General features: G+C 38.4%; 2 protein-coding genes across 2 annotated transcripts; one reads left to right on the forward strand and one right to left on the reverse strand.

The window, feature by feature from the left end:
- The first annotated feature begins 8,906 nt into the window (after positions 1–8,906).
- Positions 8,907–12,050, forward strand: LOC137744724 (uncharacterized). The gene is made up of 7 exons (XM_068484510.1): positions 8,907–9,161; positions 9,241–9,410; positions 9,523–9,599; positions 9,804–9,869; positions 9,995–10,069; positions 10,165–10,236; positions 11,231–12,050. Exons 1-7 carry the CDS (start codon positions 9,010–9,012, stop codon positions 11,654–11,656), a joined length of 1,038 nt encoding a protein of 345 aa, XP_068340611.1. The 5' UTR covers positions 8,907–9,009; the 3' UTR covers positions 11,657–12,050.
- A 204-nt stretch (positions 12,051–12,254) lies between these two features.
- LOC137744723 (phosphatidylinositol 4-phosphate 5-kinase 9) lies at positions 12,255–18,559 on the reverse strand. The gene is made up of 9 exons (XM_068484509.1): positions 18,441–18,559; positions 16,220–17,548; positions 15,600–15,767; positions 15,031–15,196; positions 14,234–14,344; positions 13,798–13,985; positions 13,373–13,530; positions 13,072–13,237; positions 12,255–12,885 (listed from the first exon to the last, which is right to left on the reverse strand). The coding sequence occupies exons 2-9, from the start codon at positions 17,464–17,466 to the stop codon at positions 12,606–12,608; spliced, it is 2,484 nt and encodes an 827-aa protein (XP_068340610.1). The 5' UTR covers positions 17,467–17,548; positions 18,441–18,559; the 3' UTR covers positions 12,255–12,605.
- Positions 18,560–18,880: the final 321 nt, after the last annotated feature.

An 18,880-nucleotide genomic window follows, 5' to 3' on the forward strand; every position in this document is an offset into this window, starting at 1 on the left:
CTTACCTATAACTCCTCCAGCATGGACTCCTTCAACTCCTCAAGGACCTTTTTTTCAAGACTCAAACTCAGCAGAACAATCCCTCCGCACCAAACTCCCAATGTCATACCTAAATTCGGTGTACGCATCAGCCATACTTTTACCTTCAAAGTACGACACTTGCTTCCATCGATACCTCTTTGATCGCACTACAATTTTTTTTTACCAGAACCTTCTCCAGAATTGGCCATTCTTTTGAAACAAATTTTTTTTATTTTTTTTTAAAACTAGGGTTTTGAAACTATGTTTATATAGCACTAGGATCCCTTTGTGCGACGAACACATTCGTCATGCAAACAACTATGTTCGTCGCGCAAAACGCATCATAAATGCCCAATAAATGGGAAGGTTTGAACGAAATCTGACCATGCTTTGCGCGACGACGGCTGTTGTTCATCACACAAAGTTGTCTTGGGCGATGAAAGTAGCGTCGCGCAATATATGTAGTGACAAATGGAATGTTTGTAGTTATAAAGTTTATGCAAACTTTATAATTACAAACAAATATTCGGTTAAATATTTTTTCTAAAAATAATTAATACCTTAATCCATACAATTATTTAAAAAACCAAACAGGAATTAAACCCTAATTAAGTCCAAATACATAACTTGTAAAAAAAACCTTCAATTTAAATATTGTCCTAAAAAACATAAATTTAAAGCTACTATTTCGATGTTCCCCCATTCCCCTGGACCTTATAACGCCACCGATTGTAACCTCCCTCCAACTCATCCTCCATCAACTGTTCGTTCTTATCATCATTAAGAGTATTCTTACTTTGTTACACATATATGTAAATAATTAATTCCAACATATAACAAAAAATTTCACAAAATTAATTATTGATTCATCAACAGTATACTTACTAATACTTCATCCATCACCGCCTTCTTCACATTCTAGGGCACATATTTCCAAGAACGCCACTTAGCAGTACGACAATTATTCCCCATGGCTATAACAATCGCAAGTGCGAACTCAAAATGTTGCCTCAAATCAAAGGGGTCGGCGGCGAGCGCGCTTTGATCCTTGTTTTTATCCTCCATCCCAGCACGATTAGAATTATGAAGAATAAGGAGAATAGAATTGTGAAGAATAAGGACAGTAGAAGAGCATATTTATAAGAAGGTTAGGGCCTCTGCGCGACGAAGGGTTTGTCGTGCAAACATTTGTAATAAATGTAGTGTTGATTCCTCTGATTCACATGCAATGAATGATCTTAGTGAAAACTGACAACAACTTGCGTGACGAACCCTTTGTCGTGCAAAGGTCCCCTTTTCGTTGCATAAGGTTTTCGCGCCAAAAAAAGTTACCCCGCGTTTTTCTTGCTAACTTTGCGCGACGACAAAAAGTATTTGTCGTGTTAAGTATTTGTGCAAATTTTTTTTTCTTTCCTGTATTTTGCGCAATGACACTGTTTATTCCGTCACGCAAGTACCTCTTGTGTGACGAAATGTTGTTCGTCGCACAAGTTGTTTTTCCTACTAGTGGTCATTTGAATGACATGCAATTACTATTCCATGCACTACTTCTTGTTATGAGAGTTTTTTTTTTTTTTTTGGCTCAACGTAATTATATATTGAAATTAAGTATTAATTTGGGTTAAACTTTCCATATTGATATTTATTTATTTTTTCTTTTTAGAGTTTACAATGAGGAAATGTCGGAGGAGGAAGATGATGGAGTTCCCAGCGAGGAAATGTTGTAGGAGGAAAAGGATGAGATGTTTGATGGAGAATGTTATCCTCATCCTTTTTCGGCATTTCCCCTGGGAACTCCATCCTCTTCCTCCTCTTGCATTTCTTCGCCGTGAACTCTAATGAAGAAAAAGAAATAAATCTTAATGTAGAAATTTTAACACATAACAATACTTAATATCAATATTACTTAGATTAAGCAAAAACACTCACACAGCAAGAAATAGTGCATGCAACGGTAATTACATGTCGTCCAGATGACCTATTTTGTTTTCCCTTCCATTGATGTGGCATGACTATTCTACTAATTTCATACTTCATGCCAACTATATTGCCAACCAAAGGTCTATCAAATTGCCCCATAAGTGTCTCGACAAATGATTGCATCGTATAGATGTCAATCATTTGCTCGGGCTCTTGATTTGCTTGTAAAGTTGCGGTTGCAACTAGATTAATTGTTTCTTGAAGATGAGCAATAGAGTTGGGTTGTGCAAATTGTAGTTTACCATAAAAGTAAACTAAATTACAAACTTTTCAACACATAAGTCGAGCTATAAACTTAGAAGTGCGCAAATTTGCCTTGAGAACTTTGCACCATTTAGAGAGCAAATTGCAAGGTTTTTATCGATGCAAAATGAAATGAAAAAAGGATAAAAAAAGATGTTGGATTTTATCCTACTTTCAATACCTTTAAATGGTGGGCATGACCATTTGTGTAGGTGCAAATTTCATGCTTGCACAATCTGGTCATCTAGTATATTCATTCTCTGTTTTTTTTTTTTTTTTTTTTTGAACAAACAATATTATGTACACTAAAGGGGTGGGGTCAGATTAGTCTTACAATAGGCTAGCAATAATGTGGTTCAAATCTGCTTTTGGCGAGAATCAAACCTAAGATCTCTCACTTACATGTAAAGAGAAATACCAGATAAAACTAACTTTAGGGCTTCAATCTATTTCTCTGTGTCTTATGCTTCTCGTGTTAGGAGGAAATACATATATATAACCACACCTTGTAACATAAGCAATATTAAACGAATCCTAAACAAACTAGGAAATATATTTACATGTCAGAATATCTACTAGTTGTCCTTTTGTTCTTATAAACGGAAAGTTAACTAACTTAACATCCATTTTCTCTTTTATGAAGTACCTATCAATCTCAATATGCTTGGTTATGTCATGCTGCACTAGATTGTTAGCTATTTCCCGCGCTGCTTGATTATCGCAGTACAACAACATAGTCCCTTCGGGTTTAAACTCTATCTCATTAAGCATAATTTGAATCCACAAAAGCTCACAAATGTCATGTGCCATTCCTCTATACTCAGCCTTCGTCGAAGACCTAGCCACCACATTCTGTTTCTTACTTCTCCAGGTCACAAGGTTACCTGCTACAAACGTAAAGTACCCTGACGTAAAACGCCGATCAGTAATATTACTAGCCTAATCTACATCAGTATACCATTTCACCTCCATATGTCCATGCTTTTTGAACCTTAACCATTTTCTAAGAGCTCCATTTAAGTAACTCAAAATATGCATAACCATGTGATCCTCACTCGGTGTATGCATGAACTGACTCACCACGCTCAAAGCGTAAGCAATATCTGGCCTTGTGAATGATAAATAAATTAACCTCCCCACCAATCTTTGATACCTCTCCCTGTTTGTCGGAACTTTATCCTTGTAGATTTCAAGATGATGATTTTGCATGATGGGTGTATCCACAAGTTTACACACCAGCATACCCATTTTGGACAACAGGTTTAATACATACTTACGTTGTGAGAAGTAAATTCCATCCCAAGATCTAGCAACTTCAATGCCTAGGAAGTCTTTGAGTCCCCCTAGGTCTTTTATTTCAAATTCGGAGGACAAGTACGCCTATAATCGTTCAATTTCCATCACATCATCACCTGTGACAATCATATCATCCACATATATAATGAGCAAGGTTACTTTACCCTCTTTGCATTTGATGAACAAGGTATGATCTGAGTTACCTTGTCAATTTCCGTACTTTTTTTATGGCATGAGTGAATCGCCAAACCATGCTCTAAGTGATTACTTTAGACCATACAAAGCTTTCCGAAGTCTGCACACTTTCTCACAATAGTTGGTTGTAATGTCGTATCCTGGTGGAAAATCCATGTATTATTCCTCCTTTAAGTCCCCATGCAGAAATGCATTTTTTAAAATCAATTTGTCTTAGAGGCCAGTGAAAATTAACAGCAAGAGATAATATAACTCTAATAGTATTCATTTTCGCAACGGGAGCAAATGTCTCCTGATAATCAACCCCAAAGGTTTGTGTAAATCCCTTTGCCACTAACGTTGCCTTGTAACTATAAATTGTTCCATTTTCTTTATGTTTGATAGTGAACACCCATTTGCATCCCACTGGTTTCTTCCCCTCGGGTAGTGTAACCATGCTCCATGTATTATTCTTTTATAATGCATCCATCTCAATTTGCATTTCCTCTTTCCATTTCGGATCTTTCAAGGCTTCTTCCACTTTGGTAGGTATTTTCATGGTTTCCATCTGCTAAACAAGTGCATAGTATCTCGGTGAGAGTCGATGAGTAGAGACATAACTTGCAATAGAGTATTGTACCTTCCCTTATGAAGAGTACCTATCTGGTGGTTTTCCTCGATTCTGTTTAGAAAGTAACACATAAAGTGGTTCAATAATTTCTTAGTGAGTACTTACCTCGAGGATATCCATAGGATCATATACAAGTACTTGAGAAGTATGAGGGTATTTGTTACTATCTTCTAGTTCACTGGAATTATAACTCGAGTTATTACTCCAATTATTGCTTAAATTTAGGGCAGTCATCACCCTTGAAGGCCCACTCAGGCCAACATTACAGTTTCCATTTGGCCTGCTTAGGCTGGCAGCTAGATGCGGGCCGACAACAGTAACGCCATCATTTGGGCTACATATAGCAATAGCAACATCATTCCCAACATCATCATTTGGGCTGCAGACATCATTCTTCTTGGATGCATCTTACGGCCCACTTGGGTAAACACTGCACGGTCTTAGCGGCCCATTCATTCTGTCAAGTCAGAATGCCTATCAGGGTGTTTATGTTCAGCACATCCATCAGGTAGTCACGGTTTGCATGATCTGTATAATCTGGGTAAGAGTGGTTTAAAGGCCCATTTAGGGTATTTACCTAAACATAAGGCATAATATCGAACCAACCATAATCTTCACTTGAGGTTATCTCCCCTCAAAAGTATAATTGTGAAGGAAAAATAACTCGTCTTCGGATAAGGTAACATCCATGGTAACATATGTGCAGCAAATAAATGGATGGTAACACCGATAAACTTTTTGTTGAAGACTAAATCCAATAAAAACACATCGGATTGACATGCATGGATCAAGTTTGCTACATTGATTTTTATGGAAATGGACCTATGCCACACACCCAAAAACTTATGGTTTTAGATGAAGGGTGGAAATGAGCAAAACAAGGTCAGCAAGCACAACCAAAGGAGTCCTAAAAGAGAGAACACGCTATGACATTTCGGTTCATGAGATAAATGGCATAGGTTACCGCATCAGCCCAATATGTCATAGGTGCACAAGCGCCAATGAGAATAGCACGGGGTAATGTCAAGTATGTGTCAATTTTTTCACTCGGCTACTCCATTTTGCTGTGGGGTCCGAGGGCAAGTAGTCTCATGGAGAATACCATTTTCTATGAAGAATTATGAAAGATCGTGATTAAGATATTTGTCACCATTTTTTAACCTAAGTACTTAATAGAGAGCGAATATTGAGTGTAAATCATGTGATAAAACACTTTGAAGCTTTCACCCACATCATTTTTATTAATCATGGTACAACCAAGTCATCCTTGTGCAGTCATCAATGAATGTTACAAACCAACGCACTTCATGCTGAGTAATAACAGGAGATTGTCCCCATACATCAAAATGAATTCATTCAAAAAGAAATGTTCGTTGATTAAGACTTGGAGAATGCGAAGCTCGATGGCTTTTAGCTAATGTGCAAACAATACATTATAGAGAAGAATCTGAAATATTACTGAAGAATGACAAAAGTAATTTTCGTAAATAACCATAAGAGACATGACCATGAAGACGACGCCACAACTGAACAATCTTCAGCTTTCCACTATCACGGCATTGAAATTGATGAACACGGTTCTGTACAATATCATTAACATAGTACAACCCCCTTTTCTTAGTACCACACCCAATGATCTCTTGGGTCTGAATATCTTGAAGTAAATAGAAAGACGTAAACATTAGCACCACACAGTCTAATTGCTCGGTGACCTGTCCTACAGATAACAAGTGGCTAGAGAGTGTGGGAACAAGTAAGCAGTTCTATAAAGAGAGAATAGGAATGAGTGCTATTGAACTTGCCCCTGTAACAGGGGCAATAACTCCATTAGTGGTGACAATACTATCCCATGGTGATGGTGTTGTAGAGTTAAAAAGAGTATGATCATAAGTCATATGATCAGTGGCCCCTGAATCAATAATCCAACCTGTATAATGATTAACAGAAGCAATTAAGCGTATGTTCGTGTTACCTAGATTGTTGGATTGTTCTTGGGAAGCAATAAAATTTAGGGTTTTTATCACAAAAGGTCCCTGAAATTGACCCTCACCATCAAGATGGTCCCTGAAATTGAAAATCAATCAATGTAGTCCCTGAATATAGGTGTCGCAAATCAACATCCTCACAAAATTTATTGGTTTTTATCACATATGGTCTCTGAAATTGACTCACACTATCAAGATGGTTCTTGAAATTGACCTACACCATCAAGATGGTCCCTAAAATTGAAAATCGATGAATGTAGTCCTTGAAAATAGGTGTCACAAATCTATATGATCCTTCCACCACAATTTTGTAAAAAAAAATTGTTATGTGCTGATGTGGGTTTAATAATTAATTAGAAAGTTGTCTAGATACCTTTTTGCACAATGGAATTTTTTTCTTATAGTAAGATCTACTCCGAAGAGAGATCCCTTCCATAAATTCTCAAAGGCACAAGGCTTAACCAAGGCCTAAGAGGGGGTTTGGAAAATACTTTTCAACCAACAATAGACGTACCTTGGTTATACCCTCATTATCTCAAGGCAGACCTCGCCGTTCTTTGAGTCACCAAACCACTAGGGAAGCATCGAACAAGCTTTCCAAGATTAAGGTTGTGAGGATGTTGATCGCTTAAATGTTAACGATGATGTCTCAGAAGTCATTGCCAATTAGCCAAGTCGTCACTAACGGTGATCTCAATCCAGGTTCAATTCGGTGAAGAGTGTCGAAGTGTGTAAAGATTGGTGTATTGAGTGTTTTTTTTTAGAGAATAGACATCAAAGGAGGTAGAGGAATGTTGATTGGGATCAGAGTTGATTGCAAGACTGAGTTTTTGGGCTCACAACCTTTTATTAACTATTAAATTATTAAACATATTTGCAATTTTTTTTTAAATTTAATTAGACTTGTGTGATCAATTTATGTGTCACATCAGCACATAACATAATTTTTTACAGAATTGTGACAGAATGACAACATTGATTTGGGACACTTACTTGTGGGACTACATTGATCGATTTTCAATTTCAGGGACCATTTTGATGTCACATGTCAATTTCAATGACCATTTGTGAGGAAAAAAAAGAAGACTTATGAGACCAATTTATATGCCACATTAGCATTTAACGGAATTTTTAACAGAATTGTGACGGAATGACCACATTGATTTGCAACACCTATTTTCAAGGACTACATTGATTGATTTTCAATTTTAGGGACCATCTTGACAGTGAGGATCAATTTCAAGGATCATATGATAAAACCCCTAAAATTTAATAGTGAAAGTTGTTGGTCCAACTGGTGTGGGCCTGAATCACCCGCACTGCCTACATTAGGTCTTTTTGCTGCTGGTGGGCTCGGCAGGCTCACATTCCCTTTGCTGTTAATGTCAACGTCTGGCCGATGCTGGTGCCAGCGCCTTCTGCTTGCTGCCCCTTTTGAATTTAAGCTTTATGGTCCTCCAGCCCAACATGTACTCGCTGGACATATTGTTGGTAGGGACTACTCTTCATTGGAACCAGCCCATATTTAGTTGACGCATGAGCAGCACCGATGGAAATGACAACTTGGTCAGCCATTGGCACGGCAAGGTTTAGGGTTTGGTTCTAAGTTTTTTTTTTTTAGGAAGTTTTAACGTAACACTTTCGGTACTGTTCACTTTTAACGAAAAACCACATTTTTATCTTTTCCTGGTATTATTTACTACACATTTATTTGTCATTTTTCATTAAAACTAAATTTTTTTTTTTTACTTTTCGTTAGTTTTCCTTTCTTTTTATTTATTTATTCTGCCAAGAGTCTCTTGTTTCAAGACCACAGTTCTTTCATCAGTGTTTTTTCTAGGTTGGGATTGCGTGAAAGGTTTCTTGCTTCGAAACCTTTGAAATTGAATTTTGGTTGTTTGTTGCAGACAGCAGCCAACAATAAAAGTCGGCAGTGGGTGAATTTAGGATTTAGAGGAAGTGACAGGCCGAAACCCGCTGTGATGTCAAGATAAAACTAACTTTAGGGCTTCAATCTATTTCTTTGTGTATTATTTTTCTCCCTTTAGGAGGAAATACATATATAACCACACCTTGTAACACAAGCTATTAAACGAATCCTAGACAAAGGAAACATATTTACATTCCTATTTAACTTCCTAATGAACTTGTGTTTGTGTTGACTCATGCTAATAATACCATTAGACCGTAGTACTAAGTGGCAGAAGGTCTTGACTTTTAAGTACAAATGTTGTAGAAGAAAGGAATTAAAAATAATATATATATATATATATATATATTTTCTCTAAACAAATGATATTATCTACACTAAAAGGAAGAGGTCGACTTAGCCTTACAATAGGTTAACAATAATGTAATTCAAATCTACTTTTTGCGAGAATCGAACATAAGACTTCTCACTTACAAATGAAGATGAATACCACCAGACCGTAATACTAAGTAATGACAAGATGTGACTACCCGTGAGCAAATTGGGTGAAATGGGCCTGGATTGACTTCTCCTTAGCCCAACTGTACACTTGTAGCCCAATAATATTTTAATTTCCAGATTTTCCTTCACAACAAACACAAAAAGAAAGAGGGTAGCGAGTGGGGACTATTGTGAGTCTGCGATTGTGGGGGAATTTCTCCAAAATTCTAAACCGCTGAGGGAACAGTCGGTGATTCACAACTGAGAAGATGGATAGAGAATGGGGTTCAAAGCCCGGCAGCGGCGGCGCCGCCTCTGCACAGAACGAAGCCATCGACCGCCGGGAGCGTCTCCGGCGACTCGCCCTAGAGACCATCGATCTCGCCAAAGATCCCTATTTCATGCGCAATCACCTCGGAAGGTACGACCCTCTTTTGATTTCTGCTCAAATTTCACTGCTTTCCATCTAATTGTTGCATTTTGTTGGTTGGTTTTTACAGCTATGAATGTAAGCTTTGCTTGACGCTGCACAACAACGAGGGCAACTACTTGGCGCATACACAAGGCAAGCGCCATCAGACCAACTTGGCGAAACGAGCTGCTCGCGAGGCAAAGGACGCTCCTGCTCAGCCCCAGCCGCACAAGCGCAAGGTCAATGTGCGAAAGACGGGTATGTATCTCGTATTTCTTTCACACGCATTTTGTCGAACACTTGGTGTGCATGGAAAGTTGTTTTAATGGAGTTAACTGTTGTAAGTATACCATTTAATGTATGGTTGCAGTCAAAATTGGTAGGCCGGGGTATCGAGTGACAAAGCAGTTTGATGGCGAAACAAAGCAGAGGTCTCTTCTCTTCCAGGTGTGTGTGCGTGTGTGCGCGTGTGTGTGCGTGTGTGTGCGTGTGCGTGTGTGTGCGTGTGTGTGCGTGTGTGTGCGTGTGTGTGCGTGTGTGTGTTCATTGTGCTATATGTATTTTCCTGAAATAATAAGCTCTCATTCAAGGGTATATAGTGTGCAAATTAATGGTGTAGCTAATGTGGCGTTACATCTATGTGTTATGCAGATTGAATATCCTGAAATTGAAGATAATACAAAGCCAAGGCACCGTTTTATGTCATCTTATGAGCAGGTAGGGTTATACCTTTGTGGCCTGCAATTTATGGACGTCCTCTTCTTCTACTCATTTTTCTTATTAGAAATGTTTCAGTGAATTCTTTTAGTTTTTTTTTTAATGTTGATTTTTCATGAACACAGAGGGTTCAACCCGTCGACAAAAGGTACCAGTATCTTCTATTTGCAGCCGAGCCTTACGAGATAGTTGCTTTCAAGGTATATCTTGCCGTCTATGCATTGGGTATTCATTCATTTTTTATATTGTTAGATTCAGGACATTTATTGTGCCTCCATGTTTGTTTCTGTTTCAGGTTCCTAACATTGAGATTGACAAAACTGATAAGTTTTTCTCACATTGGGATCCAGACTCAAAAATGTTCACAGTTAGTTCTCTAACCCTACTGATTCATGTCTTTTTATCTGCACTTCTAGAAATAGATAAAGTGTTTCATTGGGATGTCAATTTTTGCGGTTCATTTGGTTGGTAAATCTTGTCTGTGGTTGTTTTAAGATATAGGCACTTAAAACCCTAATGCTCATTTGATAACCATTGTGTTTTACTTTTAGTTTTCACTTTTGTGCTTGAGATATAGGGAGAGTAATTGGGGGAAAGGAGGGAAATACCGAAGAAGGGTAGTGGGGAGGGAAGGGAAGAAACAAAGAAGAATAAATAAAATCAAATTCTTCAAACTGAAATCAACTTAAACTAGTTTTTGGTTTTTAGTTTTCGTTGTGTGTCTTTCGACTCTTTCCTTGTACGTTTCTTATACATCTCTTCACCATCATCTTTCCTCCACTTCTATATGTGCTTCATTTTCCCCACGTATTTGCTTTCTATTTCTCGCACAAAACTGAACAATAAAAATTTGAAAAGAAATGGTTATCAAACGACCCTAATGGAGTCTAACTTAAGAAAGCTTATTTGATTTGGCAAGTAAGTCACATGTTTGGTTTTGAGTCTCTCGACAGTTGGCACCAATTGGTGACATCTGCATAAACTGCTGCATGCTCACTAGATCAGGTCGGATGTTTTATTAGTTGTAAAATTAAGAAAGGAAAAAAAATCCTGGCAAACTATAGTTTCATAGAGAAAACACTTCCAGAGTTCAACTGGGAAAAGAGCCCCTCAGCCGGCCACACGTCGTGTTCTTACGGATTCTTATTTGTGAAATTATTTTGGTGTCCCTCCAATGAAAACTCAGCAGGATTTTCTCCTAAAGTATTGAATTCGAAGTGCTTTTTAAAGTGTAATGTTCTCAAGGGCGTTTATATGAAAGCCCTCCGGTTTCACTGTCTTACTTAGTTGACTTTCTTTTATGCTTTTTGCTCGTTGAATTTTTCTTCTCATTTTTCTGTGTTGGATGTACCAATATGCAGTTGCAGCTATATTTCAAAATTAAGCCACCAGAGGCGAACAAACCGCAACCTCCCCCTGCAGCCAATGGCCCAGGTGCTCCCGGTGTTCCATCAAGGCCTTTGCCCCCACCACCCCAAGGTCCTCCTCCTCCTCCACCACAAGGACTGCCGCCTGGTGCACCAATGGGAAATCCTCCCAGAGCTCCTCCGCCAATTCCTGGATCTTTACTACCATCAGCTCCTATGGGAAATGGCCCTAGGCCTATGCCTCCTGGTGGTGCTCCGCCTGCCCCTCCTCCGCCCTCTGTTGGTAACACAATGGCGAATTTCACTCCTGGCACTCAGATGGGAAGGCCTCCATCAATGCCACCTCCACAAGGCTTTCCGGGACAACAAATGCAGGGCCAGGGTCTTCGTCCACCCCCACCACCTCCTAATATGAGTTAAGGAAACCAATTGCCTTTGGGGTGGCCGTCCTTGTACCGGAGCATCTCAGCAAACATATTTGCAGTATCTGTGTGGAGAATGAAGTCAGCAAAAAATGACCCGGTATTCCCGTTAAACTGGAAGCTGTACCTTATTAACGACCACTCCTTTATAGTCCTACTCGTTCCTAGTTTGTTTCTGAATTCCCATTTTTCCCTTATTAAAGACAAATGTTATTGTTATAGGATTGAAATGGAGAATGTTATAGCTTTTGGAATTCGGGAAAGGAAACATGCCTTGTGGCAATTTCTTTTGGAGTGTACTTTTGGTTTTTGTGTGCATTTACTTGCGAGCAATGCATTTGATATTAGGTCATGCTCTAAGTTGATTTATGTGCTTACTAACAAATTAATAATTTCCGTGTTACGCGTTAGTTTAACTTTTCGGTTAAATGTATTAAAGGAGAATTAATGACCTGAAATAAACAGAAGTGTGTAGGAGGAAAGATTGCTAATCACTCCCCGATAAATTGACGCTGATGAAAAATACCTCGACTCTTCAATGATCTCATGCTTGTCCTGAATCTAACAGAGGAAAGGTAAAATGCGAGTGCGGAAATTATTTTCCAATTTATAATCAATCATTTACGGCCGCTCGCGTGCAAAAAAGACGGTTTGGATGTCTCTTATCGATTAAACACAATACCTTAATCGGAAAATGGATACAAGTACATGTAATGAAGCGGCAGGCGCTCCGAAAGTAGCAAAAGCAGAGGGAGTAGAGAAACAAATTCAAATTTTTCAACCAAATCATTATGATCACTCAACCCAGCTGCTGCTCAATGCTGGCATAATCAACGACGCTCCCCGAATGCACTCCCCGAACATTTCATAGACCGCTCGTGCGAACGGTCCTTGAAGGCATGCAAACTGGAGGCCTTATCTCAGAAGAGGTTTGGAACACCAGGCTTTTACCTTGTCAAGGCATTTGGAGGAAACACCTTCCGGATGAACTCCAAGAAGCGCCGGGAATAGAATGTAGGGTCGACAGCAGAGATGGACAAGGAATCAAACTGAAGAGATTTGTATGCGTGTTCAATCTTCTTTCCCATGCTGTAGTCTTGCAATATGTCAATGATTCCGAGATAGAGCACAACATCATATACTTCATGAAATGTCTGCTGGTCTCCCTGTTCGCCAGGAACCTGCTCTGCCCTTGCTGGCATGTTCACACCCAGCTGGATTTGGAATCTGCTTAAATACATCGTGACGACAAAATAAGATCATTTATTCCAATTTGGCAAGTGTACATGCAAAATTATAAACTTCATTTGTATTAAGAACGCCCTTAGTTGTGATTTCACTTCAGATCCTTAGCTTTTCAAAAGACGACTTAAAACAGATTCTCTGCATGGGGTCTAGATAAATGCTCCATACCTTGCAGTACCGGGTAAAAGGAGATCAACTTCCTCATAACCGGCAGATGATGCTCTCAGCCGGCTACCTCTCACATGAGGGCCCACAACAACACTAGCATCATCTGTACCACGAGGGATTAAAACAAGTCCTTGTGGGTAATTAGAGATCTCATCCTCCAGAGTCTCTGTCATTCAAACACCAAAAGCAAAAACTATTATGTTAGTCTTTTGTGGTAATGAAAAAAAAACTCTGTATATCGTTGAAAAACTGAGGATGAGTCATGACAACTAAATTGTGCATCGTTATGAACTACAATGACCTTCCTCTGCAAGGATTCCCAAACCATCAGCTCGATTGGTATTATTGTAGGACATGACAGACCGCAGACGTTGGGGGGCCCGATAATGCACTCCCATGAGAAGGCTGTAATCCATAATGTGCTGCGCCTCCAGAAATTTGCTGTCAGTCTCAATCTGACTGCATAATAATAGGAGAGCAAAATGAGTTCAGTAGCAATAGTCAAAGGAAAAACATTAGAACCTAAAGCTAGAGATAATACATGTTACGCAGGCCAAAAATAAAAGAAATTACATGTTTTTTAATGAAAAATTCTTAGGTTGTGTTTTCATAAACTTAAAGTTAATCTGGGGTCACCTAGATTATAGAAGTCATTTATACACCTAAGGTATGGACTGCGAGTAAAAGAGAGTGAAAACCCATCTGGATTCTAGAACTCCCACTTACTTCATTAAAGCCTCTCGCCAAGAAGGTTCCAGATAAAAAGAGTAGTTTAAATCCAAGTCCTTAAGTGTTGTATTTTCATCAATTTCAATCTTATCTGCAGAACGACCAAGGGATGAACCTTTCAAATCAAATCTTCGATGTATTCTTAGCTCTGTGCAGAACATGTTTCCCATCACTACAAAGCGGAACTGCAAAGCATATTTTAATGAGCAAATGTTAGTCTTTAAAATACAAGAAGCAATTTACATTAATAGGGATAGTATCATTGCAAATAACAAGAGAATTCACTATAGAATTGCCTCTTAGACAAGGTGATACAGGCGTATAGCATCTCAACTGATACTTTTACTGGAATGTAACGGCATCATGATGCATATATTTAAACACACTTATAGCATGGAAGCTCATAAGAATCTAAAGGCACCGTTCCCATCACCTTTTGACCACTTGAAGGTTTAATCCTATGAAGACCAAAGAATTTTGTGATGAGGGTGTTCTCGTACGACCTTACATGATGATGATAACTTGGAAGCATCCGCAAAAGAACCTACACATCAGAACTCTGGTTAACACACCTCCAGATGATTCAAGAAAAGAGGAGGAGAAGAAACTGCAGAACTTCAATTGCAGTACGTGTCACAATACCTTATTGGCAAAGGATATAAATACAAATAAAACACAGAGCATAACGTTGGTATACAAAATATGAGCACACTAAGACACGTAAATGAAACATGTCAGATCATAGTTGTACTAATTTGATATTACTGGTCCTCAAGAATAGACATAAGATTTATCAAGAACCTTGTTCAGGGGAAAGAAGCACCAAATTACTTGAAAATAAAAGTCAGAAAACAGCTGGCACATTGCGTACCAAGCAACTTCTGAGACGGTGGCAATTAAGTAATGACATGTCCAGTAATTCCATAACAATTTAATCTCAATCAAATGTCCAGTTCTCTTTATAGTTTTTGTTTGCATCTAACTTCGAAGAACAAAAATCATGAAACTGCACGAAGGACTATCTAAGGCTCTTTGGAAGGGCTAAAGAAAATAAAGCCCTTTGCTTGGGTAGGTGAGAATCGAAGGAATAAGTTTACTGGTTCTAGTACAAAACTATGAATTCATACAGAAATTTTCTACAGGGAGAAAAAAGATAACTTCACAAGCCTTTAGTAATTTATGTACATCAACAAAAAATGAAGATGCAAAAGCTTCAGCAGTGATACAAACCTGAACTTCAGATTTCCTGAGTGTCTTAATCATGAAACGATCATCTTGAGATAGGAAAAACACACTACCACTTTTTCCAGGAGAAGAAAGTTCTCTGAGAGCATCATTTCCACAAATAGACATCATGTAATCAGCAGCATCGATCTTGAACATCTCTCTTAAATTCCTGCAATGAGTTGAAAACATTATAGAAGTATACAGTACACCCACACACACACATGATTGTGCATATGAGTAAACAACCCAATTTTTCAGGGTAAGGTCTTGGTCAAGTTGTGTATGTGTGTGTGTGTGTCCATGCGTATAGGCCTGATTTGGTGCGGACGCCTGCACTTGAATGATTCTGTATATACATATATTACAGTAAAACGTAAAAGTGCAATTCTTTCTTTTTCACCTTTCGGAAGAAAAATGGTTCATGGTTATAATCCCAACACAGGATATAAGTGTGAGAACATATGACAAAGTTATAGTTGGTCCACCATTATACAAAAGAAAAGAATATCCCTATTACTGTAAATGCATCAAACAAACAAATAGGCAAGAAAATTCAAGATATGGCAACTAACCTAAAGACCATAGGGCAATAGTCTTTCCACCTAAAATCTACTGACCGATGAGGTGGTGTCAATTGGGAGCCTTCTTTAGGAAAGTTCATCCAAAAACTTGCCCGAGGGCCAAAATCTGATGCTCGGACTTCTCTCCTTTGTATTGGTGTTATCTTCCCAACAGTATACCTGCCACATTTTAATCCACATTTAAATTAAGTTTCAGTAAACAAAGTATGCAATGCACATGAGCTAAGTGAGGAACATCAGCAATTGCGGTTGGACTGCAAACCTTTTTCACTCCTAAAAGAGAAACCTGTTATAATAATTAAACCCTTTCACGGAGTCGTACAACTAATATAACTAATTAAACCCTGTTAAAAGAAAAACCTGTTAAAATAATTAAACCCTCTCATGGAGTTATACATTGTCCCGAATCCAAAAGGGGAAATGTAAACACAAATCGCATTGCTTAATAAATCTTTGCCGATACCAGAAGGGAGGAACCAATTAAGCAATATAATCTAATTAAAAACCATGCATTTGATACAAAAGATAAATGAAGACAAAATAATACAAGCATAAAAGTCAAAGATGAAGAAGTCTAACGAATTTAAGGAAAGTAATAAAAGTGAATGTACCTGATACCCAACTGCAAACTGAGCATTAGATCATAGCTCCTATGACCTTTAATGATTGCTTCACCAGGTCTCTTGACCACTTTCGCTAGTTTCTTTTGTCGCCGTTTTGCCCTTCTAGATGATGAAGAAAAGCTGTTATTTATTACTAGCTCACTGATTAAGACACCTTGCATATATTCTCGCTCTAAGATTGGAATTTCTGTCTCAGAATCTTTTTCTCTACCCTCCAATAATGATGGATCATGTCCAATAACTTTTTCAAAAGATACCTCAAGACTCCAACGCCTTTCCAAGGAAACATTTCTATGTGACTGCTCCAAATTTAACAGATTTCTAGTAGAGATTTTGTCGGCTGAAGCACGATGAGATCCCTGCAGGCTCTCTCCAATCTTCGCATTTCCCATATCCCCTGAACCAGCATGATGGATATGTGCATTGTTCTGTTTTCTTAAATCTGGCAAGAGCCCTCGTTTCCTCAAAGCATTCAGGTAAAGTTCTTCTACTGCTGGAAGTCTGCTGCCTTTTGGATAAAATGACCCTTTCCCGTCCTTTAAACCGCGGGTCCAAGTTCCAACATAGAAGCCTCCATCACTCCACGTGTATACTCCAAATCCATGCATCATGCCATTCAACCAGCTTCCTTCAAATGAATCCCCATTGGTCCATGTGAGAGTTCCTTTCCCTGACATTTTCCCTCCCTTCATATTTCCAAGATAAACATTTCCATTTACCCATGTATACTTGCCAGGCCCTTCTGGCAACCCCTGCATCCAAGAGCCTTCAAAGGCATCTCCATTAGGATAGACTTGATACCCCAAACCATGTTTGAGATTTAACCGCCATCGCCCCTTATAAGTCAACTTATCCGATCCAATGTAGGTCCCTGTGCCATGCATATATCCGCCTGAAAACTCGCCCTCATAAACGGCACCTGAAGACCAAATAATTTTTCCATTCCCATGTCTCATCCCCCGTCTCCATTCACCCTCATATATGCAGCCATCTGACCAGACATATTTTCCCTTTCCTTCAGGGATGTTGCCAAGCACAGGTCCAGAATAGGACTCCCTATTCGGAAGTAATAGCTCCCTGACTCTAAAGGCGGCAATTTCAGAAGTATCAGCAAGTTCACCATTATTTATTATGGATTCTCTGTCTTCTCTGGAACTGACATCAAGAGATTTTGTTCTCTCTGCAAAAGTTTGTGCTTCTTCCACTTTATCGCCAATGGCCGCAGGGCCAGACATGCATAATGTCCCAAAATTTTCGGTTTCTTACACAATTATAGGCACTCCAGAATTTTCATAGGCCAAATGACGATATAGGAATCTGTAAAAGTCATACGAATGAGTGCAAATATACCAGGAAACTCCTTGTCCTCTTATTTATAAACAGCAGAAAGATTAAATTCTCTCTATAAAGGGCAGTTCGCAAGTGCTCAAGATGGATTTTCGGAGAAAAGATCTAACTTGAACTATAATGGCATGAAGAAGAAAAAAAATATAGAAAAAAAAAAAAGGGAATCCTATTGATTCCGTTAAACTAATATAACTACAATATCACCACCAAAAACTTAATAATTGGCTAAAATAAAGAGCATCGAGCCAATACACATATGCTCTACAATCACACCGGAAAACTATAACTAGAAGAGATCAAATTTGAACTAGCGGGCGCATGTTACTTATCCAGAAACAAATTTTAAAATACACAAGTTATAAAAAGAAGCAGAAAAATGTTCTTTCACAATATCTCATGACACAACAAGGCAGAAAATGCTCAAATGATCTTTCAGAATTCAGTCAACCAAAGCCTATAAAATCATCAAGTGGTTAACTTTGATATTGTATCTAAAATTTCTGAATGCCCAACTCATTCAAATCTTCAAATAAGTTTGCCTTATGTTGCAGCTAAAATTTCTGGATGCCTAACACATTCAAATAGTGCCTCTGAAAATAAATCAAAAATCCAAGAGATAACTGAAAGAGCATACATTTACCTCCTCGTTCATTTTTTCTATGAAGAAAAATTAAAAAGCATCCACACTTTTCACTTAACTTTCTACCCTCTGATTGCCCAAAAGCAGAAAACTTGAGCTGATTTCAGCTCCAAAAGCCAAAAGTCTCAAAACAAAAGGCAATTCCACTAACAAGTCAAAACTCAACCCACAAAAGCAAATCAAAGGCTCAAAACTTTCTGCAGAAAAGAAGAAGAAATATACCTGAGAAAATGAAACGAGGAGCGAGATTGAAGTAGCCGAACATGGGCAAGTGCGGTGGGTTTTGGATTCTGAAGCTCTCTCTCTCTCTCTCTCTCTCTCTCTCTCTCTCTCTCTCTCTTCTCCCTCTCTGTGTTGTGTATTTTTTGGGTTTTGGATGGTGACCAAATGTTTGCGAATCCCAAAGCCAACTGTGTAGCCAGAGACGCACTCGACAATAATATAAAGAATACTGTTAGTAAAATTAGACCACAATTATAAATATTCTAATAAACAATAAGTAGGTTAATTAATATTATAAGAAATAATGTATTTATCATACTTTTTGTTATATAATTTGTAAAATATAATTTAAATGGATGATCTTTACGTAAATAGCGGCCGACTTTTTGCATAAGATTGTGGCTTGAAGTGACAATACCGCCCCCGTTCGTCATTGGTTT

The sequence above is a fragment of the Pyrus communis genome, chromosome 9 (assembly GCF_963583255.1).
Source record: "Pyrus communis chromosome 9, drPyrComm1.1, whole genome shotgun sequence".
Lineage (NCBI taxonomy): Eukaryota > Viridiplantae > Streptophyta > Magnoliopsida > Rosales > Rosaceae > Pyrus > Pyrus communis.